We start from the raw sequence: 25,895 nt of genomic DNA on the forward strand, positions 1-25,895 counted from the left end.
GTTGAAAAAAAAAAAAAAAGAAAATTCTCTCATCTTTTACTCACCCTTATGGCATCCCAGATGTGTATGACTTTCTTTCTTCTGCAGAACACAAATTAAGATTTTTAGAAGAATATTTCAGCTCTGTAGGTCCATACAATGAAAGTGAATGGTGACCAGAACTTTGAAGCTCCAAAAAGCACATAAAGGCAGCATAAAAGTAATCCATAAGACTCCAGTGGTTAAATCCATATCTTCAGAAGCGATATGATGGGTGTGAATGAGAAACAGATAAATACTTATGTCCTTTTTTTTTTTACTATAAATCTTCACTTTCACATTCTTCTTGTTTTTTTGGTGATTCAAATTCTTTGTGCATATCGCCACCTACTGGTCGGGACTGGTCAAAGTTGGAGATTGACAGTAATAAAGGACTAAAATATTGATCTGTTTTTCACACACCCCTATCATATCACTTCTGAAGATATGGATTTAACCACTGGAGTCTGTACTTTTATGCTGCCTTTATGTAATTTTGGAGATTCAAAGTTCTGGTCACCATTCACTTGCATTGTATGGACCTACAGAGCTGAAATATTCTTCTAAAAATCTTCATTTGTGTTCTGCTAAAGAAAGAAAGTCATACACATCTGGGATGGCATGAGGGTGAGTAAATGATGAGAATTTTTATTTTTGGGTTAACTATCCCTTTAAAGTTTGTTCTTCACAGAAAATCATACAGCTTCAGAAGACATGGAATATAGCGCACAGGTCATATGGACAACTTTTATAATACTTTTATGGTGCTTTTTTGTCATGCTTGTGCTTGACTGTCTGTGACCATTTCATTCTGATGCAAACTTCATTTGTGTTGCACGGTGACAGAAGAAAAAAAATCATTCTTGGAACTTGGACTTAGAAACATGAGGGTGAAAAAATTATGACAGAATTTTCATTTTTGGGTGAACTTATCCTTTAAGTGTTTTAGATTATAAAAAAATACTCCTTTGCCCTGTCTCAACGAAAAAACTGTCACAACATTATCAGATGCCAAACCAACCAATTGCAAGAATAAAATGAAATTCAATTCAATTAAAAAAAGAACAACTTGACACTTTAGAAAATTGTCCTTTAAATTCCCACCACCCAGTTGTTAATGTTTAAACCATCCCTTTGCAATCCAACTTAAAAATATCATTTGAATTGGAGATAAAAATGTGTTTTTAGAAAACATTTGTTTAACTTGTTTTAGTCCGTCACCGAATGTCAGGCAGGTTTTTTGGAAAAGTCCGTCCGAGGTCCCGAGAAGTGGATGAGATCTCGCCTTTGTTCCTTGGAATTATTGGTTAGGAGTAAATGTAAGGAGGCTCAGTTTGCAGAATGAGACGTTCAAGGTCTGACAGATGTTTAGGGTCTGGAATGTGGCGGTCACAGCTGGCGGTGTGTGTGCTGCTACAGGAAGTGTTTGTCCATGGGAGAACTGGGTGGGCATGGCAGGCTGGTGGGAAGGGGCTGGACATGAGGGATCCTTTTTGACATTCATAAACCGATTGATCCCAGATTTTCACCCTGAAAAAGTAAGATCAAATCTTGATAAACAATCAATATAAGTAAACAAACATTTCTGGTCAGGCAAAAGTTAAACACATCCCCAAAAACAGGTCACAGTGTTAGTAGTGGAAAAAGGGAATGTCTGTGGCATGCAGATCTTAACGACATGGAAAGAATGGAGAATAAATGAGAAAACAAGCGCTCTCTGGCTGGAGTAAACATTGGAGGGGCGTTTGGAGTGAACGGGTCTCTGCACGCACGAAATAGGGCACTGTGAGAACACACCGGCAGGACAGCCTCACCCATGATCCTCTGGTGTATACATACCACCCTGACATCTGCTTAAACAGCACCAGACGCCCAGCGCCTCACACACCACAATTACAGCCCTAACACTGACATTATTTGCTTTTGAAACTTATACATTTCAGTGAGGGAAATGCAGATTTAACACTAAAGTGTTAACAGCCAAAAAACAAAACAAAAGAATTTAAGTTTCTCAATCAGTATTTTTGTCTTGTTTTTCATTATTATTATTTAAATGTCTTTAGAACAAGATCTGTTTACTTGAGGAGCAACATTGCATACATAATCAATGGAGCTTTCATGTCATGTCGGAATTACCATAATTATGAGATTGCGACTTGTAAAACCGTTCACGTCTTCTTGGAACTCAACATTACAAGTTGTAAAGTCTATGACCACATTTGAAAACGCATTGATTTTGCTTGATGTTTACTCCTGTCATCCACACCTGAGCGGTGTTATCCTTCATCAAAAACAGAGCATTTCGAAAAATCTCTCCATTGCTGCATACAATGAAAAATGATAATGTCAGGAATCTGAAAACTGAAACGGATTGGTTTGGATGTGGTCTATGAAAGCTCTGACTTGACCATTGTGGCGTCATGTAACAAGAACTAAAATGGCAGCGGCCTCAACAGTTAAAGGTAGTTTACATTTGTTTCTTTTATTACATGGCTCTCTGGAATACTTAATTCTGATTGGTCAATGGCGCCATCTAGCGGTCTGATATTTCTGAGGAACAACCGCACATCCACATATCAAACTGCTCATTCGGATATTTGCGACTCATCTTTACTACTTCTTAGATCACTGTGATCTCTACAGGTGTGCATTTATTTATTAATTGTCATGTAGGCTTGTAATAAGATTCATAATGAGCAGTCAGTCATTAATTACAAAATAAACATTGACAGAACTCTGACACAAACCGGAGGTTGATTTAAGCTGTCCAGCTATTTATTTCTTGTCACATATTTACATAATTTCAGCACAAATCAATGTTTCTTGTGCATTTATTTATTTGGCGAGTAGTCTTGTAATAAGCTGAATAATGAGCAGTCAAACTGTAATTTTCACAAAATAAACATCAACAGAACTCTGACACAAACCGGAGGTTAATTCCAGCTGTTTTTCTTCTAACATAATTACACAATTTCAACACAAATCCATATTTGATGTCCATTTATATATTTATTTGCCTAATAGCTGTGTAATCAGCAGGATAATGTACAGTCAGCTGGTTGTTATCACAAAATCACCCTGTCAGGGTTTATTCTGTGATAACAAACGGCTGACTGTACATTATCCCTTACTTCTTATAGCCATGGTTATCTCCTGGACTTTCTCTGTTTTTAATCATTTTGCAAGAACATACAGACGTGAATTAAGGAATTATTGTTTGCCGTCATCAACAACAAAGCAACACATGGATCCGTTGTGCCATTATCAGCATTGCCATAAAAATGAATAATTCCTCAGTCTGTGGACTGTAGAATCTCCGAGTTGACATCTCATAATTACAGTAATTCCGACAAGACATAAACGCACCATAAGACTTACATAACAGTTAGTTCCGGTCTTCTAATTTAATTGGTCAAGCAGCGTTCCCGGAAAACCTGGAGTGGAGCTGGAGTGGGGTTATTACTGAACGCTTTGAGTGTTGAGGGGGAACTGTCACACTGACACCTAGTGGCGTAGATGCAGCATCATGCAAGTACAACACTTTTAAGTTACCAATGCCATTGTAGAATAATACGCAATTTGCAGTCAGCCATGATTCTGTGAGTGAAAGCATCCAATTACAAAGGATTATTAAGATAAAGTGAGTTTTATTCAGCTAGCCATCTGATCTCAGCATGCGCCGCTCAAGAATGTGCACCAAGCACCATATGTAGAACTAGATAGGTCTATTGATAGGTGTCTCTCAATGATCTGGTGTCGAGATATGGCTGGGGCATGTTGTTATTCGGTTGCTAGGATGCTCGGCAGGGTTGCTAGGGCATGGCTAGGTAGTTGCAAGGGTGATCCTTAAAGATTTCTTGCTAATCAAATGAGCCTACCCATATGTCTCTATGACATGATTCAACGTTAAATCTATGGGATTTATTCGCCTGCTGGCTGTACTTCATATACCCCATTGCATCTAAAAGTCATAGTACCCATCACCTCAATAAACTGCAGGATACTGCACAAGCCAATTATTCATGTCTGTAGCTCAAATTGTGTGGGATGATGCAAAAATTTATACAGAAGAAGAAGAATTGGGTTAAGGATTTTGGAAAATTCTTAAATGAAGGTCAGCGCAGTCTTCATCTCATGTGTACATCCTTTTAAACATATTTTTCAAAAATATTATTCACTTCTTTCTGTTCAGCAATTAGCAAAAAAAAAAAAAAAAACATTTTGAGTACTGCTTTAAGCATACATCTAACAAACTTTAATGAGATTTATGCTTAAAATAATAATAAATTTAAAAAATATTTGCCAATGGGGTAAGCAAAATAAACTTATTTCAAGATTTATTCTCTGAAAACAAGTCTTATACTTATTTCTGACATACGTATATCAAGGTTGTAAATATGTTGGGATTATGATGCTATCTGAGAAACCTGGTGGTTTTACTGAAGTTCATTTCATTTTCTCCACCATTAATGGTGACTACAGTTTGAACTGTAATGTACTTTATTTATCAATTGTCATTTCTGTACTGTCGATTTTTGTCTCATCTGATTTTTTTAAGGGGGCACTGCCACCCTGGCCTCTTCCTCAAAACTGCCCTAATATGAAGGGTTTCCATCAATACATGCTTGTTTAGGGATTTTGCTTTGTTTTTTTAGTAGTAAGCCTGTATTATCCTGCTATTTCCTCACTGTTTCAAAAAGGCAAAATGTCAGAGCCACTGTAATGGGGTTAATGTAGTATGGGAGATGGTACTGCTGTAAGTGGCGTTGCCTAGGGGAGGGTGAAATTTAGATACATGCCATAAACCCAGCGGCCTCCAGTGCAATCAGAGAGAGGAGCTCATCACTGATACAAGCCCATGTAAAGCAGGGCTGCTTTCACAAACCACTATTTCACAAAGTGCAAGAGACTGAAACAGACACTTTAATGGGATAAAGTATTGCAGTAATGCACTGCTTCAGACATTCATTGCATGAAATATTAAAAGGGAACGCATGTTATGAGAATGAAATTATAAGTCCAAATTAATGCTTGTCCCAATGCAAGTGAAAATTTAGTTTGAAGCATACCTGCCAACATCGCATTGTGAAAAATAAGTAGGTGCACTACGCAGACTGTGTAATATGCGTACAGGGAGTGACAGTACCGGTCAGTAATACTACATTGAAGATGAATAATACCAAGAAACTGACCATGTATTACCACATCCTTCAGTTTGTTTTCTGAGTTATTAATAATAAAAAGTGTATATCCTTTCTTATATACCGAGAACTTTCCTGACCCATGACTTTTTAACAATATAATTATTTTGATTTCTTCAATTATTTGTCTTCTTTATCTCATCTGTGTTGGTTCATATTTTTTTGTTATTTACTTTATTTATTTTTTTCCTTCACCTGTACTTCTTGTCTTTATGACTTAGTGATTGTATTCATACATTGTTGGATCTGTATAATTTTGTACATCTTATTAAACATTTATATTGAACCTTCTGTTTTTCAATTTTAAAAAAATCCACAGTTTTAGCACAATGTGTGGACTTTTCAGATGGTCCCTTACCCACCGTTTGAAAAATTTCTAACTTATATCACTGTTAAATTAACGATCTGGAACTATTTCGCTGTGACGCAATCTGACCAGCTTATGGGACAAATCGTGTCCGGCACTGATTCCATACGTCCCGTGGAGGCGTCCCGCATCATTTCATTTTTAAAATGTGGATGTGGAAAATCGTGAGTTTATCGGCAGAAATTGTAAATCGGGAGAACAGCGGGAGGAGGGGTGGAAAAATGGGAGAAACCTGGTAAAATCGGGAGTGTTGGCAGGTATGGTTTGGAGAGTAAAAAAAAAATTGGCTGTTAAATTTATTAAGAACTACAACATAATACATGGTTTAAATTGAATTGTAAGAATGATAATCTAACCCTTACTGATGCAAACGATTTACTGTTTACAAATACAAATACTGACCATCTATTTAAGAAAACATTTGCCAAGACTTGTGCGTCTTCCAACAAGTTTAAACTATCTGTTTCTTTGTTGTTGTTGTTGTTCTCAGAACAACACACTTGTGGAATACAGCATTCCTTGCATTAAGCCACCGAAATAAAAATATGAAGGACAAAATCACAACAGCAACATTCGAGTTTATATATATAAATTATGCAAAATACAGTTTCATTGCTGGCTAAAAATATTTATGGCTGGTAAATTTTCTGAATTCACCTGCCATTAGCAGGTGTGGTATAAAGTTCCTGTGTGGAATGTATAAGCTATAATCACACGCCGATGTTACTGGTGGATACTCACTTGTGTCTAATACAGGTCTTACTCAGGTGTGATCTCGGTTTCCTGATGCACCACCACTTTAGTGACAGACATGTCAGGGTGCTGCTCCTTTGCCTCCTTTATAGCCTGAGCGAGAGCCTGCTGACCAGAGAGGACCGAGTTTACGCCAGACTGCCATAACATGCAGCAATTATACAGGTTACATTTAAAGATCCCATGAAAAGATTTTGTGGCTTTCAGTTCATGGGATCTATTTTCGTGAGCGCGCTAATTCTAAGCACAATTTTTATGCCAGTGCAAAGCACAAGTGGGCGTGGGTGGGAGTGTTTGCACTCTCTGTGTGTGTATGTGTGCAAACTGTGGGTGTATTGTATATTAATGAAGTGCCGCAAAGCGCAATTTGCTATTTTCCTGAGAAATAGATTAGTGCACTAAGACTTTTCAAAAGCAGGTGTTTTCAGCACAAAGCCTTAATTCAGTTCCTGCATTTGCAGTTTGGTGATTCCACCAGCAGGTGGTAATATAGTTAATGTCCAAACTCTGAAAATATAGTGGAACATCAAATTAAGTCCCTGACAATCACAGTTGAAGTCGTATTATGAAACAAAAATGTATGAGATCCGTACTAAACTTTCTGAAGGTCATGGTTTATTTTCCAGTTATTATTATTGTTATGTTTATATTTACAAAATTATTTATGATCTAATTTGTATGAATATTTTTTTTCACCTGTTGTCGAAGAGTGATTTTTAAATCACTGCAAAAACGAAATCACTGAGGCCGGTGGAATAAGTTTGAATGTTCCTAATGTCTGGATTTAGGGAAGTGTTTTTTTTTTTGTTTTTTTTTTGGAGCACTTCGTTATTTTATTATATTTTAGTTTCCTTTGAAGTGTATTCGTTTGAATTTAGAAATATTTTTGGTTACATTTTTTTTCTGTTTCAATAAATGAATTTAATTTTTAAAGCAAAATCAACCAGAAGAAGTGAAGTGCATGCATAAATCCAAAGCCTAACTGATACAATAACTGTTATTACTAGCCATGATTTGTGTCACTTGATCAATGTGATTAATACAACTTACATTCTCTATAATTTAATGGAGCGTACATCCAAATCCTGAGGATAGCCACATTTCCTATGTGTATAAAAGGAGCGTGTCACTGTCATAGAAATATGCCTGACATTCAGCAAGGAGTTAATGCACAAAAGAATGTAAGTCCACATTTCTGTTCTTCGAATTTATTGCATACAGCCCATTTACACTGCCGACTTCTTATGAATGTGCTGTGTTTGTTTATATCACTGGTGATTGAGGGAATGGACTATATAAAAGGACGCAGATGGTGCAATAACCGGAGAAGAAACTCAGAATTAAATTGCGCCCAATAGCACTTTGCGTACACAATTTTGCCAAACCCACTTGCGCCTAGACTTAGCGCATGCTTGCACGAAAAAACACAAAACTTAATCGCCATGCCCACTGACTTTGCACGCATGACTTATCGCATAGCACTGTGCTTAGCGCTCTTAAAATAGGGCCCCATGTCCGTTAGCTTTGAGGTTGTCAAAATAAACCCATGGAAAAGGCCAGCATTGTTGGTCACCAGCATATGTTGTGTTTTGGATGCTGTTGCACTGGTGTCACCACCAGGCTTCTTAAAGGTGCACACAGCAATTCCTGAGAAACACTGTTGATTTTCGAACTCAGCTGCCAAAAAAAACACACCCCTCCCTTCAGTGCTCCTTTGGAAGCTCTGCCCTTGACTTATCATAATCCTTCTTTTTTAGTTTATATTCATCTGACCTTTTTCTCTTGGTCTATTTCTCAGCCATTTATCCTCCTTGGAGTTTAGAAAGTTCACTTCAGCCAGATTTTCCATCGCTCTTCAAATTAATTTCCCTCTCGCTCTGCCCCCACCCCCCATCCTGTGCACGCGCAAGAACCACCCCCTGTTGCTGATTGGCTGGAGTAGTGCTGTGTGGATCGGTCCGATCCACTTTGTTTTTGTCCCATTTACAGAGCCAGGGCTGTGTACAAATACTAGATTTTTTTCCACCCACAGAATGGACAGCTAGCAGACTGTGAGGAGATATTTGCAGAATTTGACAAAAAGTGTATTGGATTAGAATTACTGAGTGCACCTTTAAGCTTGACCAGAACGATTGATGGGTGGTTAAGTCATTTCACCTTATCATGATCAATCTCAGTGTCTCCAGTGATCACAATCCTCTTCTCAATACGGGTCTCTGAGATTCCGCCTTTCACCGTCTAAACAGAGACGTAAATGAGAGAATGGGAGCCAGAAAGATACAAACATCTCATCTCACTGCTCAACCAAGAACCAAGAAGAAGGCAGTTTGGTACTTCTTTGCTAACTTGCAAAATGGAAGATTATGGTCAGCAAAATTAGTAATTAAAGCTGACGTTTGTAAATAATTTCAATGTTAACATTCTCTCTCGTAATCAAGCTAAATATGCAGAGACAACTATAAGTAAGCCATTTGTAGGTTGATTTCACCAAAAAGTGTAACATACACTTTAAGTGTATTTCTTAACAAATGGGTTGGTATCTCTTTTTGAAATGTAATGTACAATAGTATTAAAGAGTTCCTTATCTGTCACTCTCTCGACATTGTGTCGATGTAGTGACACTAGGGGTCACTCTTGGGAGCCCCAAACACCTCTGCTTTTTTGAAAAAAGGCCAATGAGAATTGGTGAGTGGAATTTGCATGCCACTCCCCTGGACATATGGGAATAAAAGGAGCTGGTATGCAACCACTCATTCAGATTTTCTCTTCGGAGCCGAGCGGTTGTATTCAGTGCACTGAATTCAATTCCCTCCAAAGACACACCTCAAAACTGCTGGATTTACGGTGCATTTCAGCGGCTTCTCACCCTCTGCACCCATGGAGTGCATAGAACACCCCTGTGCACTTCGGCAGAGCGAAAATAAAAGAGTATATTCTAAAAGTGTATATTTTCATTCACAAAAAGAGCGGCACACACACGGAACGTCTTTTTAAAGATGCCTTTCCGTTTGTGTGTTATTCCTGGTTGCGGTCGTTATCTCTCCGCTTCTGACGGCCACAATCGCTGTCTTACGTGTCTGGGCACTGCCCACACGGAGACATCGTTCGTGGATGAGTCATGTCCTCATTGCGAGAACATGACCATGGCAACGTTGCGGTCGCGGCTTGCTTTCGTAAGAAAGAATGGTTCCCTTGTCTCCTGGGTCACATATCCGGTGTGCACGGCCGTCGTCACGACCACCATCCACCGTCCCAATTTGGCAGATATGACGCTCCAGCGGTGGACCCCCTGCCCCTGTGCGCCCAGCTGTGTCACAAACACCCCCACATGGGTACTAGTGGACTACGGGAACGAGATTCCTCCTCCTCCCTCCTCGGCCAATCATATGGTGGGCAGCAGGAGCTAGGTAAGTGCTTTGATGTCCCTGGACTCAGCACAGCCACGGTGCTCGAGTCCCCTCGATGTGGCAGCTCGAGCTCTGCCCCGCCATGAGGCCCCACCCGCAGGTACGTCCGACGTGATCATTCCCTTGGTCCCCCTCGCCCGGAGTTTGGGCGCATGCCTCGTGCTTTCCAACCCGTCGCGATGGCTGACCCGGACCGTCCAACTCGGCTACGCGATTCAGTTCACCAGGCACCCGCCCAGGTTCAGCGGCGTCCGCTTCACCTCGGTGAAGGGCGAGAACGCCGCTACCTTGCGTGCGGAAATCGTTACCCTTCTGCGCAAGGGCGCGATAGAGCCTGTCCCTCCAGCCGAGATGAAGAAAGGGGTCTACAGCCCTTACTTCATCGTACCGAAGAAAGGCGGTGGGTTGCGATCAATCCTGGATCTGCGAGTACTGAACCAGGCTTTGCACAGACTCCCGTCCAAGATGCTGATGCAAAAACACACTCTAACGAGCGTCCGGCATCAAGATTGGTTCGCAGCGGTAGACCTGAAGGACGCGTACTGCCACGTTTTGGTCTTACCTCGACACAGACCCTTCCTGCGGTTTGCCTTTGAAGTCCAGGCGTACCAGTACAAGGTCCTTCCCTTTGGCCTGTCCTTGTCCCCTCGCGTCATCACGAAGGTCGAAGAGGCAGCCCTTGCCCCGCTAAAGGAAGTGGGTGTCCGCATCCTCAATGACTGGCTAATCCTAGCTCACTCTCAAGAGTTGCTGTGCACACACAGGGACCTTGTACTCCGGTAACTCAGCCGACTGGGGCTTCAGGTCAACTGGAAAAAGAGCAAGCTCTCACCGGTTTAGAGCATCTCTTTTCTCGGTTTGGAGTTGGACTCGGTCTCGATGACAGTGCGCCTCACGAACGAGAGCACGCAGTCGGTGCTGAACTGTCTGAAGGCGTTCAGACGAAGAACAGCGGTTCCACTGAAACGTTTTCAGAGGCTCCTGGGGCATATGGCATTCTCAGCAGCGGCCACACCGCTCGGGTTGATGCATATGAGACCGCTTCAGCACTGGCTTCAGACTCGAGTCCCGAGATGGGTATGGCGCCGCGGGACACATCGTGTGACCATCACGCCGATCTGTCACCTCTTCAGCCCTTGGACCGACCTTGCATTTCTACGGGCAGGGGTTCCCCAAGAGCAGGTCTCCAGGTGCGTCGTGGTTACAATAGACGCCTCCAAGATGGGCTGGGGCACCAGATGCAACAGGCACACAGCCGCCGGCTCCTGGACGGGCCCGTGGCTGCGTTGGCACATCAACTGCCTAGAGTTGTTGGCAGTACTGCTCGCCCTTTCGGAGGTTCCAGCCGTTGATCCAGGGCAAGCACGTGTTGGTCCGGATGGACAACACAGCGACGGTAGCGTACATCATCCGTCAAGGTAGTGTACGCTCCCGTTGCATGTCACAACTCGCCCGCCGTCTCCTATTCTGGAGTCAGCAGCACCACAAGTCGCTATGAGCCACTCACATCCTGGGCGACCTCAACACCGCAGCGGACGCGCTGTCATGTCAGGTTACCCTCAGGTGGTCCAGCTGATTTGGAGTCGATTCGGTCAAGCACAGGTAGACCTGCTTGCTTCCCGGGAATCCTCCCACTACCCGCTTTGGTACGCCCTGACCGAGGCACCCCTCGGTATAGATGCGCTGGCACACAGCTGGCCCCCTGGACTATGTAAATATGTGTTTCCCCCAGACGAGGAGCAGGTCGTCCTAGTAGCAACCTACTGGCCCACTCAGACATGGTTCTCAGATCTCACGCTCCTCGCGACAGCCCCCCCCACCCCGACAAACTCCCCTGAGGAAGGACCTTCTTTCTCAGGGACGGGGCACCATCTGGCACCCGCGACCAGACCTCTGGAATCTAGACACGATCACTCAGGCTAGGGCTCCCTCTACGAGGCACCTGTATGCCTTCAAGTGCCGTCTGTTCGCTAAGTGGTGTCCTTCCCGACGCGAAGACCTCCAGAGATGCGCAGTCGGATCGGTGCTTTCCTTCCTGCAGGAGAGGCTGGAGGGGTGGCTGTCCCCCTCCACCTTGAAGGTGTATGTAGCCGCTATTTCGGTTCATCACGATGCAGTAGATGGTAAGTACTTGGGGAAGCACGACTTGATCATCAGGTTCCTGAGAGGCGCTAGGAGGTTGAATCCTTTCAGACTGCACCTCGTCCCCTCGTGGGACCTCTCTGTGGTCCTTCGGGGTCTACAGGGAGCTCCCTTTGAGCTCTTGGAGTCAGCTGAGCTTAAGGTACTCTCTTTAAAGACTGCCCTCCTGACTGCGCTCACTTCCATCAAAAGGGTAGGGGACCTGCAGGCGTTCTCTGTCAGCGAATCGTGCCTGGAGTTCGGTCTGGGTTACTCTCACGTGATCCTGAGACCCCGAACGGGCTATGTGCCCAAGGTTCCCACGACCCCTTTTAGGGATCAGGTGGTGAACCAGCAAGCGCTGCCCCAGGAGGAGGCAGACCCAGACTTGGCGTTGCTGTGTCCAGTGCGAGCTTTACGCATCTATTTGGATCGCACGCAGAGCCTTAGAAGCTCCGAACAGCTCTTTGTCTGCTTTGGTGGACAGCTGAAAGGAAGCGATATCTACAAACAGAGGATCGCCCACTGGGTCATTGACGCCATCGCGATGGCATATCAGGCTCAGGATGTGCCACCCCCTGCGGGGTTACGAGCCCACTCTACTAGGAGTGAGGCGGCCTCCTGGGCCATGGCCAGTGGCGCCTCTTTGGCAGACATCTGCAGAGCAGCGGGCTGGGCAGCACCCAACACCTTTGCGAGGTTCTACAATCTCCGGGTTGAGCCGGTCTCGTCCCGTATATTGGCCGGCTTGCGCATAGCGCCTTTCCCCTCCCTTGAGGTGAAGACGAGCGCTCTTGACTCCCAGTCAAGTTCACAGACTGTGATCCCTGGATGACTTTCCTCCTTAGCCCTCTGGCAGTTGAGTTTGCAGAGAAACTCGCTGACCGGCCCAGTACATACGCTAATGATCCCCTGTACTGAGGTAGGTGCTCCACATGTGCTGGTTCCCCGAAGGCGACCCCATGTGATATTTTCTGCAAAATTGTTTCCCTGTTGGCAAACTGCATCTTCCTTGGGCAGAGGCCCCTCTGCCCCCGGTTGCCATGCTCTGTAGAAACTCCTCCCCCTTCGGGAACGACCTACCATGGGACCTCTCCACATGACAAATTTCCGACAAGACTCGGTAAGACCATGTGATGTATTCCACTCAAAATACCACCCCCCTCTTTTTGGGCGGGGTGTGGTCTCCGTGGTGTCTTCCCCTTGGGAGGGACACCCCCCCGACGCAGACACATATGGCTCCCAGTCAGTAAACAAATTCCACTCTTTCTGGGAAGAAAAGAGAGGGAAAGAGGCCTCGGCTGGGCTAGCCTGTCCCTATAGTTGGGCAGTCGACTTGTTCCTGAAGGACCGTTCGACGCTCATAAGAGCATTGAAGGAGGTTACGTGATGGCCTGGTGCGCTGGCTACGAGGCACACAGCGGTCTGCCCGTCACACACCGCCAGTTCACGTAACACAGTTCAGACAGTTGTGGCGTTTTGTATAGGGACCCCTAGTGTCACTACATCGACACATTGTCGAGTGAGTGACAGATAGGGAACGTCCTGGTTACTTTCGTAACCTCCGTTCCCTGATGGAGGGAACGAGACGTTGTGTCCCTCTTGCCACAATGCTGAACTACCCGCTGAAATGGCTGGGACCTGGTCTCGGTTTCTCAGCACAAAACCTGAATGAGTGGTCGCATACCAGCTCCTTTTATACCCGTATGTTCAGGGGAGTGGCATGCAAATTCCACTCGCCAATTCTCATTGGCCTTTTTTCAAAAAAGCAGAGTGACCCCTAGTGTCACTACATCAACACAATGTCTCGTTCTCTCCATCAGGGAAAGGAGGTTACGAAAGTAACCAGGATGTTTCCTAAGCAATTGACTTTTCTATTTCTAGACGATTCTTTCATGACATTGCAAGTGCGAGTGTAACTTCTAAACACCTTTGGTAAACCCTGATCACCAGGTGTTCAGTACTGAGCCACATCCAGTGTAACAGTCAATGAATCATACGTGAAGGATACTGTAGTTACCTTGGTGATCTGTGTTGTGGTGGTGGTGCTCACAGTCTCTGATGTGATCGTCTGAGCACTCAGCAGCATCCCAGACTCCTTCTCTGACAGAGCATTGGGCTATTAGAAGACAAACACATACACCTGGTTAGAATACTAATACTTACAATCCCCATCATTTATCCCATTCTCCTATTGCAATTCCCCAAAACACATCCTTTTACCACAGTAAGAGAATCATAAATGTGTAAGGGATAATTAAAGATACACAGATAATGGAAATTCTGCTGGCACCTAAAAGCCAATAATTAGTTTCATATTTTGGACAAAAACCAATATGATGGCCGATATATAATTTTTAAAAATGTTATACAATTACAAATGAGTTCAGACATAAGAACACCATAATGTGCACTATGAAAAATTGATAAATGTTTATTTCTTTTGAAATCTGGTACTTTTTGAATTAGATAAATACAGTAAGCCCTCATTTTAATAAAGGTTAGAGTTCTGGGATATTGGTTAGATAGCCTTTGAAAAACAGGTGACTCTGGGTAGAGAGCAGAGCTCTGAGAGTTAAAACCAATGAATTTAATGATGAGTTAAATTGACAAAAAAAAATCACTTTTAGAGGGATTGCAATAGATTTCGGGCAATATTTAATTAATCTTGAATAGCAGAAAACTGTTAAATATCCATTATAAGCTTTTAAAATATCAAATATCAATCAATGGCAGTAATTTAAAATCACTAATATCATCATTTTTGGATATCAATAAGTGCCAATACCAATATTCAATATCAGCCAATTAACTATCCAATATCGACCAATTTTTTTTTCACTGATTTGCAAATAACTTAAAAATCACTAATACTGGTCCATGTAAATCCAAACATATACTGACACCTATACAGCATATGTACCAGTACTAATATCCGATTTTGGCTTATTTAATATCTAATATCAGCCAATGTCGTTTATTTAAAAATCACTAAAATTGGCTGATGCAGATACCAATATGTACCAATACATGCACTGATACCGATATAGATTTTTTAAATACTTAAGTGTTAAATTCATCATGCACCAATATTAATACATGCACCAATACAGAAATATTTTCTTAATCCTTTGTGTTAAATTCATCATGTACCAATACAGATACTTGCACTGATACCGACATATTTTGCATCCTTAGTGTTAAATTCATTCTGTACTAATACGATGCATGCACTATTTTTTTGCATTCCCAGTATTAAATTAATATGTACCAATACATTACATGCACTGGTACCAATATATTTTGCATCCTTAGCGATAAATTAATTATGTACAAATATAGATACATGCACTGATACTAACATATTTTGCATCCTTAGTGATAAATTCATAACGTCCCAATACCGATACATACACAAATATGACATATTTGACATCCTTACTTTTAAATTCAATCTGTATCAATATGATACATGCACTGATCCTGATATATTTTGCATCCTTAGCAATAATTTTATTATGTACCAATATAGATACATGGCACTGATACAATATATTTTGCATATCCTTAGTATTACATTTATTAAATACCAATATGGATTCATGTACTGATACCAGTATATTTTGTATCCTTAGTGTTGAATTAATTATGTACGAATACCAATATATGCACCAATACCACAAATTTGTGTCTCCTTAGCGTTAAATTCATTATACCAATATGATACATGCACTGATACCTGTATATTTAACATCCTTAGTGTTAAATTCATTATGTACCAATACTGATAAATGCACCAATACCGATATATTGTGCATAGTGTTAACTTAGTTCTCTTTTCATGCAATGCACAACACTTTCAGAAAAAGTGGGCACAAAACAACAACAAAGAACTAACCAAAGACCAAAAAAAGTCCTGACAGAGAAGAAACACACTTGCTGTCAGCAACACCACAGATCTTACACATCTGACACACGGTTGATGCAAAACACAGAGTACGTGTCCTAGACTCCCCTCACCTGTGCAGACTCATAAGTGATGGTCTTGGTCTCTGTGTGCACTATCGGGACGTCCTTGGTGGCGACTTCACCACGAAGTGAGTTGGTGACATCAGAAATGGTGATAGTTTTTGTCTTCACCACAGGAGACTGTGAGAGGAGTCAAGACACAGAGTGAGTGGAGAATTGCTTTTCCCACTACTCTAACTTTACCTGCACACATCAACAATTACTAACACCATCTGGAACCCTTGCCCTAGTCATTGCACTGTATTGTAAGACAAATATTCTTTGCTGACCAACTCATAAAAACAGCTTCAAATGCAAAATTCATCTTAGTCCTTTGAGAGGTTGTTAGTGAAAATCAGCTCTCGAACCAAACAACAGAGTTACTCTAATTGTTTCATGTTTTTTTTATTCATCCTCTCCAATCCATAATTTTTATCATTCTGCAAACTACAACAAGCCACATGTGGCACGCTGATTTGATTCCTTAAACGTTATAAGTGGAAAAAATGGCCACCACAGATGAGCTAAAACTTCACTACACAACCCAAAATGATACAAATTTATGCTGAAATGATAATACACTGCATAAAACTGGCCTCCCAGTGAAGCAGAATCTAAAGGACAACATACAGTCATCTATAAGACAGGTGTGCAGATATTCATCCAAGAAGGATGTGTATTTACTTATGCAATTTTGCTATTCAAGAATATTGTTTTTCTTGTTTTAAGTTAAATGATTTTTGCCTGGAGTGAGAGGGCCTATGTAAATGTAACCTTCAGCACCCCACAGAAGCCCAGCATTCCTATTACCTATAATGCTCAGCTCAGATACACAATTCATGCATATTAAAACCACCACAAATTGCTTCGTTTTTTTATTTCTAATCTTTTATCTTCAGGCGGACTGCCAAAAAAGCTTTTGATTTAGAAACATTTTGCACATTGGAAGTCAAATATTATTTTCATCCAATAAAGAGAACGTCAGGTTGACAGATGTATGGCGGGAACACAATGTCAGATTCGAGCAAAGCAATGGGTTCACCATGTGGCGCTTTCAAAAGAACAGCTCACTGTGACAGCTCACGTTACGAGGCCTGTGAGTTTCCTTTCACACAGATATTAGCTCATTTAAAAGAGGCCAAACAAAAGTGATGCAAAATACTCTATCATTAGAAAGGACGAGAAGAGAGACTGAAACTAGAAGAGTCATTTAAAAAGAAAATGAATGGCTCTGCTTTATGTGCTAATCTCATGCTTTGGTTCATACAAACACTGAAGGCAGTTCACCCAAAAATGAAAATTGTGTCATCATTTCCTCATTGTCATGTCGCTCTAAACCCCTTATGACTTTTTACTTCCTTGAACACAAAAGGAGATGTTTTAAAGAGTGTTCGAGCCACTGTTTTCCATTAAATGAAAGTGGATGGTGATTTTTATGACCAAGCTGAAATGTAAGTCATTTTTTCACTGATACTCTTTCTCTCCGCCGCAGTTCTCAAATCTCTTTTGTATTGAATGCATTAAATACGCGGAAGTACGAATGAGATTTGAGAGCTATGGCAGAGGGAAAATTTTTGTGTGTTTCTCAATAAGTTACTTTAAAGCTCAAATTATACTTCGGTTTTGACACGAACGCTTAGCGTCTGCATACAGTCAAACGCTCAGCCTTTCAAAGTATACTTCATTTGCCTGTGCGCGCATACACAGGCTGTTGGTGCATGCGTGCTACGACTGCAATGGGATACTGGACCATTTCTCTTCAGGAGTCCACCTTGTGGATCCATCAATTAGTGCAAATAATTCCAGGCACATACATATTATGTGCTTTCAGAAAAATCTGGCTGCACGCATTCAGTGATTGAGCACTCTACTGCTGACGAAATTTGCATCACGCATCCTATACGCATATGCTTAGTGTTCGTGCCAATATACTAGTATACTTTAGGCTTTATGCTTTTTGTTCTTTTAGGAACTTGGCCGTCAAAATCACCATCCACTTCAAATAAAAATCAAATAAGCCTCAGATTATGCACATTTCTTGTTTTTTGATCCATACAGAAACAATGTGGCATATGTTCTTACTACCCTGCATAGATCAAAGAGTAAATGTGGAGCTAGATAAAATCTCTAGCAAATGGTTGTACTGAAATTTGCAAAAGAAATGAGTGGAAAAAAAGGTGAAGATCCCGTAATCAGAATTTCTGCCCGCAAAAAGGTAATGAGCACTTATTATCTCACAGAGATAACTCTAAAGCAGAATATATAGTTAAAGTCAGAAGTTTACATACACTTAGGCTGAATTCATTAAAACTCATTTTTTAACCACTCCACAATTTTAATATAAGAAAACTATGTTCTAAGTCGTTTAGGACATCTACTTTGTGCATGACACGAGTAATTTTTCCAACAATTGTTTACAGACAGACTGTTTCACTTTTATTGACTATATCACAATTCCAGAGGGTCAAAAGTTTACATTCACTAAGTCAACTGTGCCTTTAAGCAGCTTGGAAAATTCCAGAAAATGATGTCAAGTCTTTAGCCAATTAGCTTCTGATGGGAGGTGTACTGAATTGGAGGTGTACCTGTGGATGTATTTTAAGGCCTACTTTCAAACTCAGTGCCCCTTTGCTTGACATCATGGGAAAATCAAAAGAAATCAGCCAAGACCTCAGAAAAACAATTGTGGACCTCCACATGTCTGGTTCATCCTTGGGAGCAATTTCCAAATGCCTGAAGGTACCATGTTCATCTGTACAAACAATAGTATGCAAGTATAAACACCATGGGACCACGCAGCCTCATACCACTCAGGAAGGAGATGCATTCTGTCTCCTAGAGATGAACGTAGTTTGGTGTGAGAAGTGCAAATCAATCCCAGAACTACAGCAAAGGACCTTGTGAAGATTCTGGAGGAAACAGGTAGGCAAGTATCTATATCCACAGTAAAACGATTCCTATATTGACATAACCTGAAAGGCTGGGTAGCAAGGAAGAAGCAAAAACTGAAATTTTTGGCCATAATGACCATCGTTATGTTTGGAGGAAATAAAGTGAGGCTTGCAAGCCGAAGAACACCATCCCAACCGTTAAGCATGGGGCTGGCAGCATCATGTTGTGAGGGTGCTTTGCTGCAGGAGGGACTGGTGCAATTCACAAAATAGATGCTATCATGAGGAAGTAAAATTATGTGGATATATTGAAGCATCATCTCAAGACATCAGCCAGGAAGTTACAGCTCTGTCGCAAATGGGTCTTCCAAATCGACAATGACCCCAAGCATACCTCCAATGTTGTGGCAAAATGGCTTAAGGACAACAAAGTCAAGGTATTGGAGTGGCCATCACAAAGCCCTGACCTCAATCCGATAGAAAATTTGTGGGTAGAACTGAAAAAGCATATGCGAGCAAGGAGGCCTACAAACCTGACTCTGTTACACCAGTTCTGTCTGGAGAAATGGGCCAAAATTCCAGCAACTTATTGTGAGAAGCTTGTGGAAGGCTCCCCAAAACGTTTGACCCAAGTTAAACAATTTAAAGGCAATGCTACCAAATACTAACAAAGTGTATGTAAACTTCTGACCCACTGGAAATGTGATGAAAGAAATAAAAGCTGAAATAAAAATTCTCTCCACTATTATTCTGACATTTCACATTCTTAAAATAAAGTAGTGATCTTAACTGACCTAAGACAGGGAATGTTTTCTACAATTAAATGTCAGGAATTGTGAAAAACTGAGTTTAAATGTATTTGGCTAAGGTGTATGTAAACTTCTGACTTCAACTGTACAGTTCTGGTCATGGATATCTTGTGATATCTGATATCACCCTTACTCTCGGAAGTAGCATAAAGCCAGCTAATCACATTTGACCTGGTTATTTCAGACAACTCTTGCCATTTTTGTATGGATTATGCATCACACAGTCTATAAACGTGGGGATGCCATCTGAGGCTGAGATTACTATGAATATGACTTCATATAAATGTCCTCTTTTCAAATTTTTATTGACTGTGCTGTACCTATGATTGTCTTTATCATTGAATAGAAGTGGAACAATTTCTTTAAGTGGTAAATCCATGTACATTAAATCATAAATTACAAACAACTGTAGATAGATAACTGAACATAACATACATCCTCTCTCCCTCCTTTCATTATGAATTATGTCAACGCTCCACATGTGCAAAGAGGCCCTGATTGTTGTATCACGCAAAAGCCTGACATGTCTACCAACAACAGTGGTGCAATGCTTAGCAACATCAATGTTTTTGGTGCACGGTGGAGCACAGAGTACCAGGGTAGAAAAACAGGATAATATCGTAATTCATGAGGTTTGTGATTTGGACTTTGCCTGATACAGACATAAACTGTAGTTTTTTGGCTGTAATACAGAGATGTCCACTTCAACATGCATCAATGGCAATGGACACGAGATTTACATCTGCAAGGAGAAGCAAAGTGCACCATGTGCTGAAAAGCTGTGCAGAGAATTACAGTGGTCACTGAAGAATTGACACAGCTAACAAATAGAAACAATACTAGCTCAACAGTAAAAAAGTAATAATCTGAAACTAGATTTAGGTTTCCAAAAAGAAATACCAGTGCTTGCAAGGCAGCAAAAGAGCAGTTAAAATCAAGTTTTCATGCGGCAAGTGTGTATTTTCTGTCCACTATGCACGAGAATACACCCATCGTTAAGTAGAAAAAGCAATAACAAAATTACAATTCAATATACAGTATAAATAAATGGAAAAAGAGGTCCAATCACAGTTCTGTAAGTAAATATTAGTACGATGATGATATTGTTGTAAATTAGAATTTGAATGCAGAGCATTCTTAGAAAGTGAATGGGGGATTTTTAAACTGATGATATTATGACATTAGGGCTGTCGATCGATTAACATTTTTAATCGAATTGTTTTATATGATATACAGATTAATTGATCAAATTAATCACAGTTAATCATTTACAGAATAAATACTTGCTGAGAAAGCCCCTCAACAACAATAAATCAATATCTAAAAATTAAATAATTACACAGTAAACAATTTAAAAATAATTCAGATAATTAAATTGCAATACATTATAATGGCAGACGAGTAAAGCATTGATAAGGCAATACAAAACATGGCTTTAGAAGACAGTATATGGTTTATTTCTATTTTATTGAACATAGGCCTGCAATTAAATTCATCAATCTGTAATCTACAGCTGCAGTTTCTCTTACTGCCCCCTGCTGAAAACAGGTGGTACTTCAAGCTTGAATTGCTCAATAGTTTAAATATTCCTTATGATTATAGGAATTATTAATTCTGTAAATTTTTTAACACATTCTTTTTTATATAATTAATCTCACTCAATTAATGCATTAAATCGACAGCCCTATATGGCATTTAATGATTACTAAAAAGTTTACAAAAACAAAAATAGAAAGCACAACTAAGACCGAAATTATCTGTAAAACAAAGTTTGATTAAAGTGTGTAAGAAAAGAGGTTTACATAACCCATTTTACTTCCGGGAAAAAAAAAAAGATTAAAAAAAATCAATACTATACAGTCTTGCAAGCACCAAAATAAGCCAATAAAATGGTTATTTTAAGTAGTGAATACAGAAGTAAGGAAAGCTAAAAAGTTGAGTGAATGCGTTGGCTTTGATAAATACAATTTTACGTCCTGGAATCCTATATAAGACAGTGCCTTGTATCCCATATTTTCATGTCACAGTATAAAGATAGTTTAAAACAATGAACTGCCAACCGTCCCCTTTAAGAATCCAAGAGAAACAAAGAAGAATCCAGGAAGACTCCTTTTAGACTCTTTCCATCCTTACGGTCACATTATCCAGACAAAAACAGTGTGAGAAGTGGCTACTGCCTCTCTCATGTCTATTTCATCTCCTCTACTGTCTCTCAAATGAAGACAAGCCACCACAGCGTCAGCATCATGACCAGCAGGCCACTCAGCAGGACGGAGACATGAGGGTGATGCAGTACCACTGGGTACAGCTGGCAGACTCTGGCAACACTCCTCTCTTCCTCTGTGGGCACAGCTATGGAGACCTGGTAGACATGTCCTTGAGTCTCAAAGTCTTTGTCTTCATCACTACCATCTTCATCCTCCTCCATATGCTGCAGGAGCGATGGCCCCCTAGGTGCAGGTGCCCACCTCACTCTTACCTGCTCTCGCCACGGCATGCCCGCACACTTCCATCTCTGAGCATGGCAACGGGACAGCAAGAGAGACAGAAAACATTGAACAGATGTGTGGAGGGGATGATGGAGAGACATGGAGGAGAGAGTGATTGATGGGGGATAGAGGTGTATGAGGGGTAGTAGAGGATTTTGGGAGAATATCAAGCTCAGGATCTGAACACAGAGGACACCAGAGTGGTTCAAGCAGGCCAAATTGACTGAAGCAGAGGCCTAGAGGGTTTTTATTGTCGGTGGTATAAAGCAGACCTGATTGATATTCAGATTTGGCAGAAAAACGTGATTTGGCAGTGCAAATATCTGTCACTGAGAAACACCCTAAAAACCGGCAGGATTTGGACGGGACCACTAAGTGAAATCCTCAAAGCCCTATTGGATAACAGAAGATATGCTGAACTAGAGTTTACTACGTTCCCACAGAGGGCTAGAAATACAGATTTTATATCAGAGATATGCTTTTGAGAACTAAACAGTAAACAGCTGTGTTCAAAAAGTTAAATCTTTTTAAAAAATGTTTGTGAATATTTGCAAATATACAAGTAGTTTGAGTGCTTTGTTGGCCGTGATTCTCTGATTTTCATCTATGGTAATCAACAGCAAGCCAAAGGTGCAGTCAATAGAGCTTAGCTTGTATTTAAAGGGATAGTTCACCGAAAAATGAAAATTCTCTCATTCCATCCCAGATGTGTATGACTTTCTTTCTTCAGCAGAATACAAATGAAGATTTTTAGAAAAATATCTCCGCTCTGTAGGTCCATACAATGCAAGTGAATGGTGATCAGACCTTTGTAGCTCCAAAAATCACATGAAGAAAACATAAAAGTAATCCATAGGACTACAGTGGTTAAATCCATATCTTCAGAAGCGATATAATAGGAATGGGTGAGAAACAGAACAAAGTCCTTTTTTACTATAAATCTCCACATTAACTTTCAGATGTGAACGTGAAACAAAACAGGCACCACATGTGACTTTTAGATATAAAAGTGAAAGTGTAGATTGACAGTAAAAAAGGACTCCAATATTGATCTGTTTCTCACCTACACCTATTATATCACTTCTGAAGACATGGATTAAACCACTGGAGTCATATGGATTATTTTATGCTGCCTTTATGTGCTTTTTGGAGCTTCAAAGGTCTGGTCACCATTCACTTGCATTGTATGGACCTACAATGCTAAGATATTTTTCTAAAAATCTTTGTTTGTGTTCTGCTGAAAAAAGAAAGTCATACACATCTGGGATGGCATGAGGGTGAATAATTGATGAGAAATTTTTCATTTTTCATTTTCACTATCGCTTTAACCTGGAATATTCCACGAAGTGCATGATGTCAGGCAGGTAATCAGCCAGCCTTAATCCAGAGAATGAATTTAAAAAGAGGGGTTAGAAGTGTTTGTAATGTGGCAGTTTAGTGCGTTTAGGTTTGGGACAGGTACATGATGTAATAGGCCTCTGCAGAGGAGGGGCGTGGGGTGTGCGGGCGAGCCACACTCTGGGTGATTCTGGACACGCCTGCTTGTGGAGAGGAGGAGGAAGGAGGCAGAGACAGAGCTGTGGATGAGAGAGGAGAAGGACAGCACTGCGAAACAGGACGGGAAGGAATGAACACGACAACACAAGAAGGAAAGGAACAAGAGGGAAAAACGGGGAAAAAGACAATGAAGTGATGAGGAGGAGGCGCCATTTTGCTATTCCTGTTTGTATTTCTACTACTTTTGCCTTTTATACCTACTTTTGTTAATCACAGATTCATGCAGCTTCGTTATGCAGTGTAATCCAGCCATGCGATTGGAAGATCAAAGCAGAAGAAAGCCGGCAGTAGCCATTCAGAGAGGAGCAGCAGTAGAGGGGGGTTTGGGAGAGGGCGTGGTCAGAGAGTCTATAAAAGCGCAAAGCGGTGAGCAGTTTTCAGAGATAGAGAGGAGATCTCCTGCTCTGACCAAGCTATAGAGTCCATCGGCCATTTGCGCTTCTGCTTATGTCGTTCTTTATCTAAATAAAGAAACGTCAGTCTGTTGTGGCGTGGTTGCATCACAGCCCTGTCAATAAGGACCAAAGTAGAGTATGTTTACCTCTGACAGACCCCCCACTATTGTGTGTAAGGGCAAGAGAGAGGGCGTCTTCACCTGTGTGCAAACGTGTCCATACACACACACAAACACATAAAGTAAGGTTTTTATGCACACAGTCAGTGCCTCTCCATATCAAGTTTCAGATGAAACTGCAACTCATTTACACAAAGGTAGCACCTCTGAAACATGAGGTGACAAATAGGACTCTCTGTGGTCTTACAGGTATGTGTGCGCAAAGACCGCAAGACTAAAGATCCACCTGTTTTGCCTTCATAAACGAGGCATACAAAGGCACTACAATGAGGTGTGACATTTAACCCTTGAGTAACCCTAGCACTCACGTCAGGCTGCAGCTGGCTGTTGATGCTGGCGGTGCGGAAGGGCGAGTTAGTGGACAGACGTTTGTCCCACTCGCTAGGCCGTGGCTCCGGAACCGACTCCATGAAGCTCCGCTTGAGCTCACTGATACTGGTGTGATGACGCAGGATTTCTGTCTGTGTCTTATCCACGTCCTGAGAGAGAGACAGAGAGAGAGAGATCCAGACAGAGAGGAAGTATACAGTGATAGTCAAAAGAAGCGAAACAAGAGAATCGCAGAAGAGGAGAATTGGGAATTGAGAGTAAAATTGAAAAAAAAAAAAAGAGAGAGAACAGAGAGAAAGAAAGGATAGATGAAGAGAGGTATAGTTAGATTGTGAGATCAGGGAGGTTGAGAATAGGAAGAAATGACAAAGAGATTTCGTTAGCTTGATGATCTGATATGAATCACTGATATGAATCACCGTCTCTGAGGCATCACTTGGGATGAAAATTGTAAAGAAATTGCCGATTCTGGTTTTGTTTCAGATTCCACTTAACTGTTCCAGTTCCTTAAAGGAACAGTCCACACAAAATGATAATTCTCTCTTCATTTACTCACTCTCATGCTGTCTCAAACTCGCATGACTTTCTTTCTTCTGCGGAACACAAATTATTTATTTTTTTGAAGGATATATGATGTGTTTTTGTCCATATAATGCAAGTCAATGTAACTTGAACCAAAACCTGAAGCTCCTAAAAGGACATATTAAGTCAGCATAAAGGTAATCCATATTACTTGAGTGGTTTAATCCATGTCTTCTGAAGAAATATGATAGCTTTAGGCCAAACATCTTCACTTTCACCCAGCTCTCCTATGCTCTCCTGCGCGTTCCTATGTTCACACAAGAACTTCCGGTTGCATCGCACACACATCAGTTTACGCAAACAAAGTTCTTTCATGACTGTGCACTGGAGAGCTGAATGGAACTAAAGATTTTTGGTGAATAAGGACTGGATTTTTGCTTGTTTCTCACCCAAAGCTATCATATCGCTTCAGAAGACATGGATTAAACAACTAATCCAGCATGTAAGTTTTGGACCCCATTGACTTGCATTGTATGATCAAAAACATCTCATACATCCTTCAAAATATCTTTGTTTGTGTTCCACAGAAGAAAGTCATACAAGTTTAGGATGGCATGAAGGTGAGTAAATGAGAGAATGATACTTTTTGGGTGAACTATCCCTTTAACTGTTCTATTAACAATACTTTTAGTTTTTTAGTAGAAATTTAGTTAGTACTTTAGTAAACCATGTGATGAATGTGATGAGAAATACTGACAAAAACAAAAAGAGCGACTAGTGAAGTCTGACCATGAACAAATGATTCACAGTATGAGCTGGTTCTTTTTAATAATCATTAAAAAAAAGAA

The 25,895-nt window shown here is 41.0% G+C and overlaps 1 protein-coding gene across 7 annotated transcripts in view; it reads right to left on the bottom strand.

Annotated features, from left to right (window-relative positions):
- Positions 1-587: 587 nt before the first annotated feature.
- LOC127420691 (protein 4.1-like) overlaps positions 588-25,895 on the bottom strand; it is an 88,776-nt gene continuing 63,468 nt past the window's right edge. For 5 of the 7 annotated variants that reach the window (XM_051663170.1, XM_051663168.1, XM_051663167.1 and 2 more), the window contains 6 exons: positions 24,504-24,674; positions 15,888-16,016; positions 13,888-13,986; positions 8,497-8,577; positions 6,328-6,447; positions 588-1,548 (listed from right to left, as the gene is read on the bottom strand). In XM_051663170.1, coding sequence (XP_051519130.1) covers positions 6,346-6,447; positions 8,497-8,577; positions 13,888-13,986; positions 15,888-16,016; positions 24,504-24,674 — 582 coding nt within the window. In that variant the 3' untranslated portion in view covers positions 588-1,548; positions 6,328-6,345. The remainder of the gene's footprint in view (positions 1,549-6,327; positions 6,448-8,496; positions 8,578-13,887; positions 13,987-15,887; positions 16,017-24,503; positions 24,675-25,895) is intronic. The other 2 variants (XM_051663165.1, XM_051663169.1) reach the window with 2 other exon arrangements.

This window comes from Myxocyprinus asiaticus, chromosome 30, assembly GCF_019703515.2.
Source record: "Myxocyprinus asiaticus isolate MX2 ecotype Aquarium Trade chromosome 30, UBuf_Myxa_2, whole genome shotgun sequence".
Classification (NCBI taxonomy): Eukaryota; Metazoa; Chordata; class Actinopteri; order Cypriniformes; family Catostomidae; genus Myxocyprinus; species Myxocyprinus asiaticus.